At 47.5% G+C, this 13,885-nt stretch overlaps 1 protein-coding gene across 2 annotated transcripts in view; it reads left to right on the top strand.

Annotated features, from left to right (window-relative positions):
• QTGAL (queuosine-tRNA galactosyltransferase) overlaps window positions 1-13,885 on the top strand; it is a 187,135-nt gene that overhangs the window by 57,089 nt on the left and 116,161 nt on the right. For both annotated transcript variants that reach the window (XM_075278159.1, XM_075278158.1), the window contains exon 7: window positions 11,143-11,238. In XM_075278159.1, coding sequence (XP_075134260.1) covers window positions 11,143-11,238 — 96 coding nt within the window. The remainder of the gene's footprint in view (window positions 1-11,142; window positions 11,239-13,885) is intronic.

Genomic DNA, 13,885 nt, shown 5'->3' with positions numbered 1-13,885 from the left:
TTCACTGTTTCTCGCTCTGTGTTGCATGTACGTTCCCTCTTGCTCACTCTGTTTTGCTCGCTCTTCCTCGTGTTCGCTCTCTCTGTTGTGTGCTTGCTTGCTCTCTGTTGCGCACACGCTTGCTTGCTCTCTGTTGCGCACACGCTCACTCTTTCTTGCCCTCTGTTGCACACACGCTCGCTCTTTCTTGCTCTCTGTTGCACACACGCTTGCTTGCTCTCTGTTGTGCACACGCTCACTCTTGCTTGCTCTCTGTTGCGCACACATTCACTGTTTCTCGCTCTGTGTTGCATGTACGTTCCCTCTTGCTCACTCTCTTTTGCTCGCTCTTCCTCGTGTTCGCTCTCTCTGTTGTGTGCTTGCTTGCTGTCTGTTTTTTGCAGTCTCTCGTGTACATATTGTTTTTGTGCACAGCCGGCACATCAGCAGACATAACACAAGCCTCGGCTGCCCTGACTGCACCCATTCATATTATTTCCTCACCTCAGTAATTAGGGTGGCGACGTGTGAAAAAAAATAAAAAATGCTTACAGCAATAAACAAGTGCAGCGGTCCGGCTGGTCACATGACTGCGGTATGCCGTCTGGAAGGAGACAATAGCGCGCCGGTGATGCGATCATGTTTACATTAATGACCTGTCATTTTACTCTGCGGTTTAGAGAGAGTGTTGTGACAACATTACAGGTAGCGCTAATATTCCCAGCCCGCCATTATCCTGGGGCTTACCATGACGGGAAGGGACAGGTCCGGCGCTGGCTTCAGATCCAAGACGGGATTAAACATGGCTGCTTCCATTTCGGGGGCCACCCCCTGTATGCCCACTTCAATAAAACTGAGCTGCAGTACCGGACTCTACCACTAGAAAGGAGTGGCATTGTTTCTAGAATAAAACTTATGATTGGTCGTCCCTCTAGATTTTGCCGTAATGGACACCCATATTGTAGTGACTGACCGACGACATGCCGAGACCCGGGAGGGTGGGCTGTGACGCACAGGAGTCAATGGTTACGATACCCACTGGTATGGACGAGTGACCTCAATGAAGGGTCTATGGGGAGGACTCAGGGACCAATGGAAGTTTCTGCAAAGTTCTGGCGACATTCACATCTATGCAGCAGGGGGCGCCTTACCCAGTCTGGGCCTGTTTGGATGAAGATTTTTTTTAAGGGATTTCCCTTCGCTCAGAGACTTAAGAATAGCGCCCGGCGTGTTTTTCTTGTCGTGGGTCCAGCGTTTCGGCTCATCGTGGGGCTGACAGGAAAGGTGTTGCGGTTACGCCTTTTGCTACATCCCTCGATCTCCCTCCACGAGATCAGTCGCTGCCCTTCTTCTGTTTACATTCTGCTAAGCTGACCACATGCCCCCGTGTCTCCCCTTCCTCTTCTTGTGAATGGAGCGGCGCTCCGGACGCTTCCAGGGGAAGTCGTTCTCTCCCGGGATGAAAGAGTGTCCAGCGGCCTCGGCATTGTCATCCACGGCTGGCACGCTCACTGCCATTTCCACTACCAAGAATCCGTCCCAATGTCTAAACATTCGTGTATGCGGTGCACAGTACTACTTCCCTAACACATACACTCACTGTAAGGGATAGCCAGAAGTCAGCAGCACAGTACTACTTCCCATATAGCCAATGTGCGTACTATTACATGTTAGTCAGCAGCACAGTACTACTTCCCATATAGCCAATGTGCATACTATTACATGTTAGTCAGAAGTCAGCAGCACAGTACTACTTCCCATATAGCCAATGTGCATACTATTACATGTTAGTCAGAAGTCAGCAGCACAGTACTACTTCCCATAGAGCCAATGTGCATACTGTTACATGTTAGTCAGAAGTCAGCAGCACAGTACTACTTCCCATATAGCCAATGTGCGTACTATTACATGTTAGTCAGCAGCACAGTACTACTTCCCATATAGCCAATGTGCATACTGTTACATGTTAGTCAGAAGTCAGCAGCACAGTACTACTTCCCATATAGCCAATGTGTATACTATTACATGTTAGTCAGAAGTCAGCAGCACAGTACTACTTCCCATATAGCCAATGTGCATACTATTACATGTTAGTCAGAAGTCAGCAGCACAGTACTACTTCCCATATAGCCAATGTGCATACTGTTACATGTTAGTCTGACGTCAGCAGCACAGTACTACTTCCCATATAGCCAATGTGCGTACTATTACATGTTAGTCAGCAGCACAGTACTACTTCCCATATAGCCAATGTGCATACTATTACATGTTAGTCAGAAGTCAGCAGCACAGTACTACTTCCCATATAGCCAATGTGCGTACTATTACATGTTAGTCAGAAGTCAGCAGCACAGTACTACTTCCCATATAGCCAATGTGCATACTATTACATGTTAGTCTGACGTCAGCAGCACAGTACTACTTCCCATATAGCCAATGTGCGTACTATTACATGTTAGTCAGCAGCACAGTACTACTTCCCATATAGCCAATGTGCGTACTGTTACATGTTAGTCAGAAGTCAGCAGCACAGTACTACTTCCCATATAGCCAATGTGCGTACTATTACATGTTAGTCAGAAGTCAGCAGCACAGTACTACTTCCCATATAGCCAATGTGCATACTATTACATGTTAGTCAGAAGTCAGCAGCACAGTACTACTTCCCATATAGCCAATGTGCATACTATTACATGTTAGTCTGACGTCAGCAGCACAGTACTACTTCCCATATAGCCAATGTGCGTACTATTACATGTTAGTCAGCAGCACAGTACTACTTCCCATATAGCCAATGTGCGTACTGTTACATGTTAGTCAGAAGTCAGCAGCACAGTACTACTTCCCATATAGCCAATGTGCATACTATTACATGTTAGTCTGACGTCAGCAGCACAGTACTACTTCCCATATAGCCAATGTGCATACTGTTACATGTTAGTCTGACGTCAGCAGCACAGTACTACTTCCCATATAGCCAATGTGCATACTATTACATGTTAGTCAGAAGTCAGCAGCACAGTACTACTTCCCATATAGCCAATGTGCATACTATTACATGTTAGTCAGAAGTCAGCAGCACAGTACTACTTCCCATATAGCCAATGTGCATACTATTACATGTTAGTCAGAAGTCAGCAGCACAGTACTACTTCCCATATAGCCAATGTGCATACTGTTACATGTTAGTCAGACATCAGCAGCACAGTACTACTTCCCATATAGCCAATGTGCATACTGTTACATGTTAGTCAGACATCAGCAGCACAGTACTACTTCACTTGTCACGGTTCTCCCGTGGGCTGCAGCAGGTTTCCCTCTGGATTTGGTTCCTGGTCCTCCGTCAGGTAATATTTAGTATCTTGGAGTTTTTGCGGTTCCTTTCCCTGCCGGGGCCGATCGGTAATCTTGGTCACGTTCCGCACAGCGCTCCGGACTACTACTCTCAGCCTCAGATGGTGAGGATTGTACATGGGGGGTGTGTTACGTTGGGCTCTATATTTGGCAGATGCACCTCTCACGTCTCAGTGATTTGTTATGGGGTCTGCTGCTCCCAATGTGTCATTGGTGACCCCCAATACTCAGTATTACCCCAAGTAATTTGTTCTTCATTTTTGGACATTTTCTTGTGCTCCCCTCCCCCCACAGGACTCTTTCCGATCCTCTTGATGCGGGATACTTTATGGAGACGCCTTACACCCCTCTCCTCGGAGACACTTGGCTTGTTGCATCGTCTTTTGGGCTCCCAAACTGAGAACGTGGGCCTTGAGGATAATCCTGGGTGCACCGTCTCCCCCTCCCCCCCCAACCCAAAGATAAATGTGTAATTTATGCATCAAGACGAATCTCGCCATTACGACATGGGCGCAGCTGTCGCTTTACAGCCGGCTCTTATCCGGAGAAAATCGTTAAGAAAAGTGACCATTTGCCGGGATCACAGGGCGCGCTACTTAATTTATTAATCACCTTCCCTTCTCCCCCCCAAGTCGTCGTCTCCTCTGTGAGAGAGTCCGTGCTTGGCACCGCGTCTCGTCCTGGCACCGCTCCATGCCAGCAGCTTAGCGGGGTCTGTTGTGCCCCCATCCCTCTGTCCGCCGGCTCCGTCACTGCTAATCAGAGCGGAATCATCCCTAATTAAATAATTATAATGCCGGGCAGATCCCCCCTCGCCTTTAATTAAAGCCACTTAACATTCAGGGGCGTTTGTGGCCAGGCCGAGCCGCCATTTGTGGCAGTGACATCACAAAGCCTCTTCATCCTCAATCTGTCACCCGCTGCCGCCATATTCTACGTTCTTACCCTGCGACACCCCCGCGGTCATACTAAGGCTGCAGCACCCCTAAAAGTACAAAAACATTGCGAGAGAGAATACTGGAAACTGTTCATAGCTCCAACTCCAAATAGGAATGACAATGAAGATGTTGCAAAAGTCTGTGCACCCCTAAAAAAGGAAAGCACCCCCCCCCCATCCCTGACTGATGAATCTCATTTCTAGGTCTGGACTCTAGGAAAGCTGGGTGCCCACCCCTGTTGGAGCTGTAATGTTGTCACTCATTGCCACACCCTGTGTACTACGCCACATGTATGATGGAGCTGTAATGTTGTCACTCATACGCCACATGTATGATGGAGCTGTAATGTTGTCACTCATACGCCACATGTATGATGGAGCTGTAATGTTGTCACTCATACGCCACATGTATGATGGAGCTGTAATGTTGTCACTCATACGCCACATGTATGATGGAGCTGTAATGTTGTCACTCATACGCCACATGTATGATGGAGCTGTAATGTTGTCACTCATACGCCACATGTATGATGGAGCTGTAATGTTGTCACTCATTGCCACACCCTGTGTACTACGCCACATGTATGATGGAGCTGTAATGTTGTCACTCATACGCCACATGTATGATGGAGCTGTAATGGACGACTCGCACATAATTCATCTTTGGGGACGGGCGGCTGCAGAAAGAGGAGATCTGTTACCTAGAAATAGGAAGGAAGCGGCAGATCTGTAGTAAGAGCTTCTGTGTGTGTAATCTGATGTACGAGCCCCGGGGGATGGCGTGTCCATGTATATACTGCGCCACAGGCTCCACCCACTACATGTGTGTCACGTATCAGACCGTATATATACTGCGACACAGGCTCCACCCACTACATGTGTCACGTATCAGACTGTATATATACTACGACACAGGCTCCACCCACTACATGTATGTAATTTAGCAGACTGTATATATACTACGACACAAGCTCCACCCACTACATGTATGTAATTTATCAGACTGTATATACACTACGACACAAGCTCCACCCACTACATGTATGTCACGTATCAGGCTGTATATATACTACGACACAGGCTCTACCCAGTAAATGTATATCACATATCATACTGTATATATACAGCTCCACTGGCTCCATACACTACATGTCATGTCACATATCAGATTGTATATATATACTGCCCCACAGGGTGTATACATGCGGGTATTCATTGCACATATCCCTGTATACTTTGCACATACACTCCCCCTGTATACACTGTACATACCCCTGTACATACACTCCCCCTGTATACACTGTGCATACCCCTGTACATACACTCCCCCTGTATACACTGTACATACCCCTGCACATACTCTCCTCCTGTATACACTGTACATACCCCTGCACATACACTCCCCCTGTATACACTGGGCATACCCCTGCACATACACTCCCCCTGTATACACTGTACATACCCCTGCACATACACTCCCCCTATATACATTGTGCATACCCCTGTACATACACTCCCCCTGTATACATTGTGCATACCCCTGTACATACACTCCCCCTGTATACATTGTGCATACCCCTGTACATACACTCCCCCTGTATACATTGTGCATACCCCTGCACATACACTCCCTCTGTATACATTGTGCATACCCCTGTACATACACTCCCCCTGTATACACTGTGCATACCCCTGTACATACACTCCCCCTGTATACACTGTACATACCCCTGCACATACACTCCCCCTATATACATTGTGCATACCCCTGTACATACACTCCCCCTGTATACATTGTGCATACCCCTGTACATACACTCCCCCTGTATACATTGTGCATACCCCTGCACATACACTCCCTCTGTATACATTGTGCATACCCCTGTACATACACTCCCCCTGTATACACTGTGCATACCCCTGCACATACACTCCCCCTGTATACACTGTGCATACCCCTGCACATACACTCCCCCTGTATACACAGTGCATACCCCTGCACATACATTCCCCCTGTATACATTGTACATACCCCTGTACATACACTCCCCCTGTATACACTGTGCATACCCCTGTACATACACTCCCCCTGTATACACTGTACATACCCCTGCACATACACTCCCCCTGTATACATTGTGCATACCCCTGTACATACACTCCTCCTGTATACACTGTGCATACCCCTGTACATACACTCCCTCTGTATACATTGTGCATACCCCTGCACATACACTCCCCCTATATACACTCTACATACCCCTGCACATACACTCACCCTGTATACATTGTGCATACCCCTGCACATACACTCACCCTGTATACATTGTGCATACCCCTGTACATACACTCCCCCTGTATACATTGTGCATACCCCTGCACATACACTCCCCCTGTATACACTGTACATACCCCTGCACATACACTCCCCCTGTATACACTGTACATACCCCTGTACATACACTCCCCCTGTATACACTCTACATACCCCTGTACATACACTCCCCCTGTATACATTGTGCATACCCCTGCACATACACTCCCCCTGTATACATTGTGCATACCCCTGCACATACACTCCCCCTGTATACATTGTGAATACCCCTGTACAAACACTCCCCCTGTATACACTGTGCATACCCCTGCACATACACTCCCCCTGTATACACTGTGCATACCCCTACACATACACTCCCCCTGTATACATTGTACATACCCCTGTACATACACTCCCCCTGTATACATTGTACATACCCCTGCTCATACATTCCCCCTGTATACACTGTGCATACCCCTGCACATACACTCCCCCTGTATACACTGTACATACCCCTGCACATACACTCCCCCTGTATACACTGTACATACCCCTGCACATACACTCCCCCTGTATACATTGTACATACCCCTGCTCATACACTCCCCCTGTATACACTGTGCATACCCCTGCACATACACCCCCCTGTATACACTGTACATACCCCTGCACATACACTCCCCCTGTATACACTGTACATACCCCTGCTCATACACTCCCCCTGTATACACTGTGCATACCCCTGCACATACTCTCCCCCTGTATACACTGTACATACCCCTGCACATACACTCCCCCTGTATACATTGTGCATACCCCTGCACATACACTCCCCCTGTATACACTGTGCATACCCCTGCACATACACTCCCCCTGTATACACTGTACATACCCCTGCTCATACACTCCCCCTGTATACACTGTGCATACCCCTGCACATACACCCCCCTGTATACACTGTACATACCCCTGTACATACACTCCCCCTGTATACACTGTACATACCCCTGCACATACACTCCCCCTGTATACACTGTACATACCCCTGCACATACACTCCCCCTGTATACATTGTACATACCCCTGCTCATACACTCCCCCTGTATACACTGTGCATACCCCTGCACATACACTCCCCCTGTATACACTGTGCATACCCCTGCACATACACTCCCCCTGTATACACTGGGCATACCCCTGTACATACACCCCCCTGTATACACTGTACATACCCCTGCACATACACTCCCCCTGTATACACTGTACATACCCCTGCTCATACACTCCCCCTGTATACACTGTGCATACCCCTGCACATACACCCCCCTGTATACACTGTACATACCCCTGCACATACACTCCCCCTGTATACACTGTACATACCCCTGCACATACACTCACCCTGTATACACTGTGCATACCCCTGCTCATACACTCCCCCTGTATACACTGTGCATACCCCTGCACATACTCTCCCCCTGTATACACTGTACATACCCCTGCACATACACTCCCCCTGTATACACTGTACATACCCCTGCTCATACACTCCCCCTGTATACACTGTGCATACCCCTGCACATACTCTCCCCCTGTATACACAGTACATACCCCTGCACATACTCTCCCCCTGTATACACAGTGCATACCCCTGCACATACACTCCCCCTGTATACACTGTGCATACCCCTGCACATACTCTCCCCCTGTATACACTGTGCATACCCCTGCACATACACTCCCCCTGTATACACAGTACATACCCCTGCACATACACTCCCCCTGTATACACTGTGCATATTCTCTTCCGTACTTGTATTCCCTCCTTACCTATACACTATATGTTACTGTCATGTGCACTTATTATATACTGTATTATTTCAGGTCTCCTCTTCTGCTGTATACAGGTTCCCTGGTCTCCCGCTCCGCTGCTGGTGCAGCCTAGGCCCTGGTCCTGTGGTGTCGCCCCCTGTCGAGGTTCCCTGCCCCCTCCTCCACATCTGTCCTGCATTCCCCTCGTTTAATTACAATTCAAGTAGAAGCGTGCATTGTATGAGCGAGCGGGAGTTGGAGGAAGCGTTATAATCAACATTTAATGACAAATAAAAATTCCTGGGGTTTCGGGGCCGTGTGTTTTCTGCAACAGTCACCACAACCATCCCAGTAATGTCACTGTCACAGCTCTTAAAGGGGCAGTGCACCAAAATAAATCCAGATCCTGGAAGGGAATTGTATTACATAGTTCTTGACTATATATGGAGAAATTCCTTTAATTGGGCCTCCACTAATCCAGGATGTCTGATCATCGGCGATGGCTACCTACCATCTAATGTGGCCGTGTACAGGACCCCCGGAGGTCTGACCCCGGAGCAGGTGCTGATGTGCTTATATCGGTGCACCACGTGTCCGTCATCAGCCCCCCCCTCCCCAATTCCATTATCCCAGTAATGGTGGGGGGGATCTGCATTCTTTCACTAGGCCTGGATTATCCACTTAAGGGGACTCTCTAGAGATTTCGGCAGTCTTGGTGTGGTCAGTTAAGATAACTTTATTAGAAGTGTTGTCATGTGACATCCCGTGTGGCAGAACGGTCAGGCCCGGGGTATGCAGCATGTATGTGCTGACCGTAGTGACATCACTCAACCAGGGGCAAAGCTATAGTGGCTGGTACTGTATGGCCCTAAATGTCCCTTTATTATATACCGCAGGGCTATAAATGACATGTTGGATTGAGGGCCCCTGGTGTTAGTCGGGCACGGGAAGACGATTGCCATTCTCCTGTTATCCTCCCTAAAAGTCCAGAACCTCTGCCAAAGTATAATATACATATAATGTAACAAAACCCCATTATAATGTACAGGGAGGGCGGGATCTCTGCATATACCCAAATAATCCGCAATATTACACGGTCACATTCCTGCATGGAGACTTATACACCATAAATTAGAAGAACTCTTCCATCCTATTATCTGAGGGGCTGGAGGGATAATTGGGGCCATTTCTTGCATTCCTGTGAGCACACGAATAACATTGTCCTTGTCATTACTCACTGCAGTGGCCTCATGCCTGTTCACACCACAAGTACATTTCCTGCATACCGTCTGGATTATCCCTTATATCCTACATTCTGACTTGCATTACTTATCCTGTATTATACTCCAGAGCTGTGCTCACTATTCTGCTGGTGCAGTCACTGTGTACATACATTACATTACTTATCCTGTATTATACTCCAGAGCTGCGCTCACTATTCTGCTGGTACAGTCACTGTGTACATACATTACATTACTTATCCTGTATTATACTCCAGAGCTGTGCTCACTATTCTGCTGGTACAGTCACTGTGTACATACATTACATTACTTATCCTGTATTATACTCCAGAGCTGCGCTCACTATTCTGCTGGTACAGTCACTGTGTACATACATTACATTACTTATCCTGTATTATACTCCAGAGCTGCGCTCACTATTCTGCTGGTGCAGTCACTGTGTACATACATTACATTACTTATCCTGTATTATACTCCAGAGCTGCGCTCACTATTCTGCTGGTGCAGTCACTGTGTACATACATTACATTACTTATCCTGTATTATACTCCAGAGCTGCGCTCACTATTCTGCTGGTACAGTCACTGTGTACATACATTACATTACTTATCCTGTATTATACTCCAGAGCTGCGCTCACTATTCTGCTGGTGCAGTCACTGTGTACATACATTACATTACTTATCCTGTATTATACTCCAGAGCTGCGCTCACTATTCTGCTGGTACAGTCACTGTGTACATACATTACATTGCTTATCCTGTATTATACTCCAGAGCTGCACTCACTATTCTGCTGGTACAGTCACTGTGTACATACATTACATTACTTATCCTGTATTATACTCCAGAGCTGCGCTCACTATTCTGCTGGTACAGTCACTGTGTACATACATTACATTACTTATCCTGTATTATACTCCAGAGCTGCGCTCACTATTCTGCTGGTGCAGTCACTGTGTACATACATTACATTACTTATCCTGTATTATACTGCAGAGCTGCGCTCACTATTCTGCTGGTGCAGTCACTGTGTACATATATTACATTACTTATCCTGTATTATACTCCAGAGCTGCGCTCACTATTCTGCTGGTACAGTCACTGTGTACATACATTACATTACTTATCCTGTATTATACTCCAGAGCTGCGCTCACTATTCTACTGGTGCAGTCACTGTGTACATACATTACATTACTTATCCTGTATTATACCCCAGAGCTGCGCTCACTATTCTGCTGGTGCAGTCACTGTGTACATACATTACATTACTTATCCTGTATTATACTCCAGAGCTGCGCTCACTATTCTGCTGGTACAGTCACTGTGTACATACATTACATTACTTATCCTGTATTATACTCCAGAGCTGCGCTCACTATTCTACTGGTGCAGTCACTGTGTACATACATTACATTACATTACTTATCCTGTATTATACTCCAGAGCTGCGCTCACTATTCTGCTGGCTTCAGTGCTGAAATCTTTTCTTTTTCTTTCAGATAATTGGGTGTCGAGTGACTCGAGAACCAGCTGATGCCACAGAACGTTACACCCGATGGATAAACAGTGTGACCCCGGCTCAGCTCCTCACTCAGGTGATCACGTTGCACTATTACTATATCTCTATACTGATACCATAGTGCGCAGATTTGAGTTGATTCTCAGCAGACTTCATGTTCCCCCCCTCCCCCCCCCCCCCTGTATTCTGGAGTTTGGGGTACTGCAGTATTTGGTGGAGTTTCTGTAATCCGTCCTGCAGATATTCTCTCGCCTGTTTGATGCCAGATTATGGGATGGTTTTGCACGTTGTGCGGGGTGCGGTGTGCCACCTCATGTTTCCTCACTTATATTCTCATCATAAATCTCCTCCTGGAGCTGGTATCAGAATTCTTCTTTCCCACCGTCTTTATAGCACGCGGCCCATAGGAATCCTGCGCCGGACCGTGCACCCCCACCTCGCCGGCCTCCCCAATCCCCTGTAAATGTCCCTGGATTAAGCCTTACAGGTTAGGGACAGGTGCAGCACTTGCGGTCGGCCTCGTGGCCTTTGAAGTCGCTCCTGTCCCTCCTGGGGGTGCAGGGCCCCCTCCTCCGCTGCCCATAAGGCCACATGTTGCTGTCTGTCTAGAGCAGGCACTTGTAATACGGGCCGTCTCCTTCTTAATGCCCGGTGTAGGGGCCCCCTGCATCTGGAAGGGGGGCAGATGTGATGTATAGGAATGTATCGGGTTGTCCAGATTAGTGACGGCGGGCGAGGGGCCGGCGGGTCATACTGGGACATGAGCATAGCTTGGAGCCCCTGATAAGGGGGTATAGCCTGCAGTCTAGCACTGTATACCACCTATAGGATCCATATATACCTCTACTTTCCCAGACCTGATCTTACTCTGGACAGATACATTGTATGAGTCTGTGCTGATACATTGTAACAAACTGTCAGGACTGGGGGAGGGGATTATTAATTCAACTCCTTAGCTTCATCATTTTAGCATCAGCAGGGTTCCAAAACCTGGGACCCCCACAGATCAGCTGGAGGAAGAGACGGTGCAGCCTCTGTGCTGGTGAGGTGACACAATATGGCGGTATATCATGTCATGGTATGTCCTAAGGACATTCTAGTCTCGCCCCCCCCCGTCCCCTCATCCAGTAGTTACAATTGCCCCCACATTATTAGGGCATCTTATAGATCTTTCGCAGCAATGACTCCCTTTTAGGGGGTCATTATGGGCTGCCCCTCACCCCCCCGGGCACGTAACTTTATATGCAGGCAGTTTAGTATCTGACTGATAGTGAAACCCTGTATTACGGTAAGTGCCAGGCGCAGGCGGTAAACGTGAGGCAGGCGCGGGGCGGGGCGGTGGGCACAGATAAGACGAGGCTCTGACCTCTCAGATGGAAACCAGATCAGAGGCAAAGTCAGGAAAGGAAACCGCCAGGCCGATGCTGCAGATTGTGCCGTCACCGCTCTCTTAAAGGGACCCTGCCCAATATCTGTGTTACTGACTGGATAAGCCCCAAACAGTGGGGAGCAATCCTACTACTGTGTGACTTGTAGTCCGCCCGCAGGGAACACAAACCTCCATTCTTTACACTGCAGGCAACTGGAAAAAATTCAGGACAGAAATAAAGTTACAAAGTGACGTTTTATTATTTGATAGATATTCGATTTAAGTCCATACAGCTTTATGGGAGGCTCCTACAGACATACGCCACCTAGGGGCCAGGGGTCATGAAATCGCTACCTTGACGTTGAGTATTATTAAAGATCTAGTCCTTGGTGCGATCAGCTCCCCCGTGCTTTACCCTGCAGCTCCTCTCTATTAGGGCACGTCCCTTACGCTGTCGGGATTTGTCTGACGTCCATCTCATCTGAGCCCCCGGGTTTTCCTCAGACTCTGCCATGCTTTCTTTCCTTAGATCAGTAATTTGCAGCAGTGCAGTAAAGGAGTAAATGCGGCTTCTGTAGTCAATAAAGATGGGAAACATCGCACTACATAAATGTGCCATATGGGGGCGCTAATACTTGTAATGCCATAATATGGGGGTACTAATATAGTACGGGGGCACTAATATCTGTAATATCGCAGTATGGGGGCGCTAATATCTGTAATATCACAGTATGGGGGCGCTAATATCTGTAATATCGCAGTATGGGGGTGCCAATATCTGTAATATCGCAGTATGGGGGTGCCAATATCTGTAATATCGCAGTATGGGGGCACTAATATCTGTAATATCGCAGTATGGGGGCGCTAATATCTGTAATATCACAGTATGGGGGTGCTAATATCTGTAATATCGCAGTATGGGGGCGCTAATATCTGTAATATCGCAGTATGGGGGTGTTAATATCTGTAATATCGCAGTATGGGGGCGCTAATATCTGCAATATCACAGTATGGGGGTGCTAATATCTGTAATATCGCAGTATGGGGGCGCTAATATCTGTAATATCGCAGTATGGGAGTGCTAATATCTGTAATATCACAGTATTGGGTGCTAATATCTGTAATATCGCAGTATGGGGTGCTAATATCTGTAATATCACAGTATGGGGGCGCTAATATCTGCAATATCACAGTATGGGGGTGCTAATATCTGTAATATCGCCGTATGGGGGCGCTAATATCTGTAATATCGCAGTATGGGGGTGCTAATATCTGTAATATCACAGTATGGGGGCGCTAATATCTGTAATATCACAGTATGGGGGCGCTAATATCTGCAATATCGCAGTATTGG

The sequence above is a fragment of the Leptodactylus fuscus genome, chromosome 6, assembly GCF_031893055.1.
Source record: "Leptodactylus fuscus isolate aLepFus1 chromosome 6, aLepFus1.hap2, whole genome shotgun sequence".
NCBI classification, from domain to species: domain Eukaryota; kingdom Metazoa; phylum Chordata; class Amphibia; order Anura; family Leptodactylidae; genus Leptodactylus; species Leptodactylus fuscus.
This window is presented reverse-complemented; position numbering and strand designations above follow the sequence as displayed.